Source organism: Hakea prostrata, chromosome 7 (assembly GCF_041222555.1).
Source record: "Hakea prostrata isolate BN-2017 chromosome 7, UWA_Hpros_2, whole genome shotgun sequence".
Taxonomy (NCBI): Eukaryota; Viridiplantae; Streptophyta; class Magnoliopsida; order Proteales; family Proteaceae; genus Hakea; species Hakea prostrata.
The window spans coordinates 20,607,335-20,615,749 of NC_142606.1; the positions used below are offsets into that span (position 1 = coordinate 20,607,335).

The 8,415-nt window shown below is 35.4% G+C and overlaps 1 protein-coding gene across 1 annotated transcript in view; it reads right to left on the reverse strand.

Annotated features, from left to right (window-relative positions):
• Nucleotides 1–3,967: 3,967 nt before the first annotated feature.
• Nucleotides 3,968–8,415, reverse strand: part of LOC149010443 (SEC-C motif protein) — a 49,400-nt gene continuing 44,952 nt past the window's right edge. The window contains exon 5 of the mRNA XM_089163676.1: nucleotides 3,968–4,099. Coding sequence (XP_089019802.1) covers nucleotides 4,081–4,099 — 19 coding nt within the window. The 3' untranslated portion in view covers nucleotides 3,968–4,080. The remainder of the gene's footprint in view (nucleotides 4,100–8,415) is intronic.

An 8,415-nucleotide genomic window follows, 5' to 3' on the forward strand; every position in this document is an offset into this window, starting at 1 on the left:
GTGTTTTTCAATCTGAAACCATTAAACTTAAATCAAAATCATCCCAAACCACACCCTTCCCTACACTCAGTGTGAAAGGTAGAAAATTAGAGTCCTAAAACAAATGAGTGAAGGAGGATCATCAGCAGGGGGGGGGGGGGGGGGAGGGAGGGGGGTTTGGAAAAAAAAAAAGGGGGGGGGTAAAAACCCCCCTAAAAAAAAAGGGAAATCAGCCCAAAATTTTTGGTGGCAAAGGGGGGGCTAAGAAAAAAAATCTTCATAAAATTACATGGCACTCACCATTTTAGGGATGAAATTAGTGACCACCATTATTATCTCCAAATATTTTATGGCACTCACATGCATAATTTCAAGTTGCTTACAGTTAAATTACGTTGTTAAATCATAGATAAAATTACCTAAATTCCCTTACCTTGTTAAGTCATTCAAAAATTAAAACTAAAATTAGGTAAATGTCCTTTGAGCAAAAAAATTACAAAAATACCCCAACCTCTCTGCCTCCCTTTGTCCGACCACTCTCTTTACAAGCTATCTTCTCAACCGTATCCATAGATTCTTCATAGCTCCATCTAACTGGGCTTGAATCACCAGCTTATGTAATCGAACGACATGAGTTTTCAGATGGAGCTTCTTCTTGCAAACATTGCCCACAAACAATATTGCCAATAGGCTCCCCCATACTTGTAAATCCCAAAGCCTCGGTTAACTGTATCAGCGACCAAATCCTCAAATGAAGGAGGAGGAACAATCATTCGTAGCAGCAATGTGTAACTGGAATTGAAATTGAAATTGGAAAGAAGATCTGAAACGGAATGATAAAGCGAGGAGATGAGAGATTCTACTAGAACTACACATATTTATAAATGGACATTGAATATTACATAGTATGATATAAATATTAATTGAACCCGAATGCATTCCCACGTACTACAAAGGGAATACTTACCGTGATTTTCAGGCGTTTACACTGGAGTATCTCGCTGCAAAGAGGTATAGCAATGAATTAGTTTAATCTCTTCAATTTCAATTTATACATCAAACTCTACCAGAGTTATGAATCAAAACCCTAAAAATTCAATTACCCACAACAATCATTACTCTCTTGGCACCTTAGTCGTCTCTTTTGCAATCCTAGACACGAATGAAATGAAATGCGCTTTGCATCTATCTCTTCGATTTCTATTATTTAATTTTTTGGAGGTTCAGACTCAAGACTTTAGAGATTTTATTTTTGAGCTGTAATGATTTGATCTTCATGGAATTTTTTGGATTTTTTTGTTTTTATTTCCAGCTGGAGATTTCAATCTTGATACCTAAATTTGGTAGGTTTTCCATTACTTACGTTCTTGACTGATATTGGGTTAAATACAATAGTAAAAAGAGAAAATAAGCAGTGGTAAGCAGCTTGGTTTGCTTAAGCAAGGTTCGGTATCGAAACCTTGTGGATGCAAAAAATTCCCGCTGGGAGACTCACCCACCATAGCCAGTTGTGTGTCCCGGGTCAAACACCGGATTAGTCAGGGCAAGCCTTGGAACCGAGGTTGGCAACCAAAAAAAAAAAAAAAGAGATAATAAGCAGTGGTTACACCAAAGCGAGTATAAAATTCAGGGTAGAAGAAAGTGGCAGCGAACTTGAGCTAAATATTGGGAAGATGCAAAAGTGAAAACCCCAATAATGTATGCCGGCTTCAACCCCACATGATATTGCATGGTTGCTGGCAAGGAACGTAGGGGCGGTGGTAGGGAAGGGGATGGGGTGGCTTCCGCCAGCGGCTGCAGTGAGAGGTTTCCAGCAAGGTGTAGGTGGAAGATGGGTGAAAGGTTCTCATTTTACCCACTTAAGAGTTGGTTATGTGAGTGTATTAAATTGGGGGTTTTATTGTCATTTTCCTACCCAAATGACATTTTGGTTGTAAAATTCTCTAGATTTCAACTTTAACACTAAAAATGTGAATCTGTAGATTTATGGGTAAGGGGTAAATCCAGAGATTTCAAAAAAGCTATACATTTGCACATTCACAAAAATCACGTCGATCAAATAGTTTTTTAGGATAAATCCACAAATTTCATTCCACAACCATAGATTTGAAATCTCCAAAAACCCCAAAGCCCTGATGTTACATGTAACCAAAGTTTCAAGCCGTTCAAGAGTCCGTAATTATAAGTAATTTTACTAGTTCATGAAGTCTAGACATTCACCTTTTTATACTAAAAACGTTAATCTATAGATTTACTGGGTTGGGATCAAACCCGGAGACAAAAATAGCTGGATACTTACGTAATTTTCCAAAAATCCTTGTCGATCAATGAATCTTTTTCATGTTAAAAAAACTAATAAATTTTCTAATTGACAAATGATAACTTTCAAAAAGAAATATTTCCTTATGACTATACATCAAAATCATCTTTTACAAAGTAGTTGAGAAATCGGATTTTTCAATCTCCTATGTAATAAATTTTTCACCTAATAATGACACTTCAAACAAAAAATTTTCATGCAAAACTTTGATCGACCTGATTTCAATATATCAAATCCATTTAAAAAATTCTACCAAAAAGTCCATTAAATATTCATATATATGATTGTTTTAAGTCCAATAAAGAACCTTGAAACCAATCATATTGGTACAAGTACTACAATTCAACTTCATTGAAAAACTTGTGATACATAATTAAAATTAATAGTCAATTATATTTACCTTTTTATTGGTTTCCTCCCATGTCTTAGCATCGTATATCTATAAACTTCTATGATATGTAAATGATAAATTTGGGTTACCTATAAACAAGTTTGTATTTAATGAGATGAACAAATATCAATTCTACCCATACTTATTTTGTGATAAAAGTAACTCATAATTTTGATATGCACATCAACCTCATGTTCAATACATGTCTACTATAGATAACGATCATAGTTTCGTTGAAGGCCGCTTTCAACTTGATACTTTTCGAGCAAGGTTTCTATCATAAGTCTTTAACGTTATATGACTTCCGTTTCATCAATTTATTGTCTTCTACTCATTTAAAGCATGATAAACACAATGGAACTAGTAGATTGTCTAAAAAACCACCGAAAATTATATATATATTTATATATTTTTTTTTTTTTTGGGGGTCAACAACTAATTCCTTTCATTCAAGTAATACACTCCAACCCAGGGGAACTGGAAGACAACACATAACCATTTACGATAATGGGTGGGATATCCCACAAAATGTAAAACAAATGACTCGTTTCAAGAAATACAAACTGAATTGTTTGATAGAATGGTTACATATACAGCAAAACACAAGTCAAAATACGATGATCGACAAGCAACTAAAAGTAACTGCTTGGAACCAGCGGATCAATGACCCTTGTCTTTGTAGTAGTACTCTGAGTACCGGATGAAAGCTAGTCATTTCATGTGACTCATGAAGTTATCCATGGACTGAGACACTAAATTTCCATAGGTGGGATCATCCACATAATGTAAATATCCATAGTGAAAAATGTTTCATGAGGGAAGATGTATTGGTGCTTTGAATATTCAACCAAAAAGAAAAATAGAACACAGGAAGCATGTATTGTATTAAATATAAAAGAATGGATAAAGTAATTTACATACAGCAGTAAACTTTGCCATTAACATCTTTCCAAATGATAACCAGTACTAAAAATTGTACATGTCCATTTCTCTTACAGATGCCATGGTCAATTATTATCATTAAAACCTTGAATTTCAGTTACTTCGTCATCAACAGACTCAGAAAATTATTGAATGAACAAATTCACTTCCCCTCAGGGATTTCGTGTCAGCAAGAAAAATCAAACACCAAACTTGATCTTTTCTTATTTCTACATGCATTACAGGTGAGATGACATGTAGGGATGAGACCAGAAGATTAGTTTTTGAGGGTGAGGGGACCCAAGGAAGGGATGGGAATGTAGAAATTCCTCACAAAGATCACTACAGGAACAGGATGATAGTCATATTGCAATCTGTTTCTTATCATCCCTTTCCTATGTCAAGCACAACCAAAAATTTACCAACTTATGCAAGAGAAATGCTGAGATCCACAAATTGTCTCTTATCTTTAGTCCTTTGCGCAGCACCTTCATGATAGTAAAAGAGAAATGAGGATGGGTGAAGACGACCAAAAGTTTAACAGATAAATTGAAAATATGTATATGAGGAAATAAGCAGCCTTCCTGTTCTTGACATTCAGTGATGAGGCCAAGAGTCTTAATAGTCTCATAATATCAACTGGGGTATATGTATGGCTGTATGCACATATGATAAGAAAGCATTCTTCTTCTGGCCAATGACCAATGATTATCAGATTCAGTAACACGTTATTCATACTTAATTGTTTCTTCACAACATGGTTGCAAATGATAGCCGGTTTTAACAGAGGAACACTCAACCCAATTGAATCTTTTTTTGGAACAAGGAGATTTTTACATTAGGGGTTGGGGACTATCACATATTGAACCTTTTTTTGGTTATTGTATCATTACAAACTATAAAAGAAAGAAAGAAACTTAGAAGTTAATGAAAAGGAGAAGAACCACCATCTTGGCCTGATCTTACAATTGTGGACTCACAAGAATTCTCCTTTGCAAAACAACGAAGATTGAAGAAAAACGGAAGTGAAGAAGGAAACATATATAAAAGGGTTATAAGAATTTGAGAAATCTGAACCAATCGTGGAGTGCCTGATCAGTTCACCATTAATGCAAACTTTGAGTTCAGTTGACTAAGAAAGAGAGAAACTATTAGATTGGGTAACGTTAGATTTTTTTTTGTTTCTGTGGCATTTTTTTAATTTTGTGTTTTTCATTTTAGGGTTTCTTGATACTATAAAATCATGTTTTGTGCATCTTTTGAAGGCAGCTGATATTTGTTCTTCTTGTTAAACATTTTTGAGAAATAGAGTTCTCTCTATTAATCGTTTGAAGGTGCCCTCATTGCTCATTTGTTTTGGTTTCAAACTTTGAATTTCCTTGAATTTTCATTAGGTGCTGTCACATACAGTTTACTGTTTGTGATCTTTCACCTGTACAACATTTAATCCAATACATTATGGTTCAGCTGTTCACTTGGATGCATGTCACCACAAGTAGAGTTTGACAGGCATGCTATATAGATAGAACCCAAACGATCAATCAGGTTTTTCTTTTCTTGTTTGTGCTCTTTTCCTTAAGATACTTATTACTACCCAAGAAAGAAAAAAAAAATCTATCTGGAAGAATAATTCCAAACACACAATTGCAGTTAACAAATAAGAAGTGAAAAATGTCAACTAATAAAACCGTTAGTTAGAGTTATAAATAAGGAATATATCTTGAGTTCAGATCTCTTCACCTAAGCGGGATGGGCCGACAAAGGAGTCCGTGTACCATGGGCAAGCCATTTCTGAGGTGGGAGGAATGGGCTGCCCAAGTGGAGAGGATCTGGACTTTACGAACTTCCTGCTATCACCTTCTCTATCTTTAATTATATTATTTTGTTTCTTATAATAAAATATAAAATTAATTATGAATGTAAGTTGATAAAGAAATTCATGAATAAGAAAAGAAGATGAAATTTAGGAAACTCCAAAGGATTGGCTTAGTTGGCACAATCAACACCTTATAGTATGAGATCAAGAGTTTAAATCCCCTTAGACTAGAAGATAAAGAAATTATGTTATATAGAGAGTTATCCCCTACATAATACAGTCGATTCAAGAAAAAAAAAAGTTTAGGATTTTATGTATAATTGTACAAATTTAAGAGACATTTGAAGAGGAGAGTCATTGCCAATTTTGTGAATTTTGCTATGTTACGACTTACGTGTGGTGTTGCTTGTGGTTTCTAGCTTTGGATGGATGCCATGTGAATTCTATGAAGAATCTCATTAAGGCACTTAAACCCAAGTATCCTACTAGGCATTATGTTCATAAGGAAAGAGGCAGCGAGGATAGTATAACTCTAGTATTGGTGTGGGACATTTATGGCAATCATAATAGAATGAACTATCTTTAATAGACACACGTTCTTTCTCTCAGTGACCCATTCTAGGTAGGCCTGTAAACGGACCGGATTCGGATCGGATACACCCGAATAGCAAATCCACTATCCGAATCCGAATCCGCAAAAATTTAGAGAAGGCATCCGAAACTTTATCGGATATCCGATAATAATCCGATCCGATAAAATATCCGATTATTGATTGATAATTGTCCATTTTTTACATTTTTTATTATAAATTTATAATTTCCGATTACCGAATACCGCTATCCGAATCCGATTACCGGTATCCGAATCCGATTATCATCTATTTTTAAAGAAAAAATGTTAAATACTTTACTCTATCCGGATAAAAATTTATCCGGATATTATCCGATCCGATAAGCAAATATCCGAATCCGAATCCGGTTGCTTAGCGGACGGATACAGATATTTTTCGGTAAGAAAATTTTCAGATACGGATACCATTAAACGAATACGAATGCGAATTCGGAGGCGGATTTCGGTTATCCATTTACAAGTCTAATTCTAGGTAGTAGTATCATCACAATTGGTCTGGTGTATTATGCTAAAGTTAAACAGTATCTCTTGAAACTCACCATCAATATACTCAGTGCTATTGTCACTGCGAAGGATCTTCACATTAGCATTGAATTGAGTTTTAATCACATTATGGAGATCTCGAAAACATTTTGGAAAAAAAAAAAAAAAAAAAACCCTTCATTTTTCCATTTTAAAAAATAAATTCAAGTGGAACGAGAATGACATTCAATAAAAGTAACGAAGTATCTATGGCCAGTAACAGACACACGTGGCCAAGGGGCCCATATATCATTATGAATTAACACAAAAGGAATAGATTTTCTAGTATTAATGGAACTTAAATAGGTAGAACAAGTCTGCTTAGCAAAAATGCAAGCCTCATCAAAATTCACCCTTATTAAAAGAAGAAACCAAATCCGGAATAACCTTTTTAAAAGTTCCTGGGGGTTGACCTAGTGCCATTGGTGAATGTCAGACAAAATCTAATGAACCTGATGAAGAGAATCAATCATAATAAAAGTAGATCCTCCACTCGCATTTAGCATGTATACTCCATTGTCTAGCTTACCACGTCCAACTTCCTTCCTCATTACCAGATTCTAGAAAACACAATATGAAGGAAAAGATGTCACTTTGCAATTCCACTCATTTGCAAGACTATTGATGGAAAGCAAGTTAGTGGAGAAGAATGGAACATGCAAAACTTTGGACAAAGTAAGAGAAGCTAAATGCTAAATGGACCCTTTTCCAGCAATGGAAGAATAAAAGTCATTAGCAATACGAACTTTATCCTTCTAAGGTAAAGAAATAATGCAAGAAAAAAAAAAAGGAAGAACATGTTATATGGTTGATAGCCCCATTGTCAATGATCCATCAAGCAGAAATACATGAAACATGGAAGTTCATAAAAGGTTTACCTAATGTAGCAAGATAGGAATTGGTCTGGATATTGGAAGGACCAGGAGTAGTAGAGGCCGCACCAATAGTAGAAGACTATATAATACATTGCAGAGTAAGCTAATTCCTCCTGGGAGAGGCCAATGCTTGCAGTAGGTGCTGTGGGATCAGTCTTTAAAACGTTGGCCTTCGGTTTGCCCCTTTGTTGAGCCCTTTTTTCTTCAAAATCAACATGTTTCTCGTGAAGCTTCCAAAAATTAGCTTTGGTATGATAAGGCTTGTGGCAATGCTCACACTTAACAACCTCTTTAGCCTAGTAAGATTTGGTGCTAACAGATTGAAGAACAAACTTCTCCACAATAGTAGAATGAAGTATTATAAGACGATGACTTTCCTCACACTGAACAAGAGCATAGAACTATTCTAGTGTGGGAAAGGGAGAACAACTCGTCACTTACACCTTAATTTGATCATATTCCACAGTCAAACCAGCTAGGAAATCATAGACCTAATCTTGTCAACATGCTTCTTATAGACAACCACTTCATCAAGATCCTTGGGGGTGATAACCCCATAATGGTCTAACTCTTACCAGAGAGATTGCAATTCAACATAATATTGAGAGCCACAATCAACTCCTTCTAAGTAGTTGTATGAAGTTTCTTTTGGAGTAAATAGATTTGTGCATCATTCCCCAATTGCCCATATGTCTCTGCAATAGCCTTCTAGATCTAGGCAGCAATGTCAATCAACAGATATCCACAAGTAAGGCTTGAATGCATGGAATTTAGACAGAACGACATGATGTGAGAGTTATTTGAAATCCATTTATACTAGAAGTGCTTGCAGTCGTAGGCTTGCCTGTAGTGCTCGTAATATATCCAACAAGGCCTCTTCTAGCAATAGTCAAGTATAAAGAAGGAGACCAAACCAATTAATTTGTCCCATCAAACCATCTTGAAGGAGGAAGAGTTGGA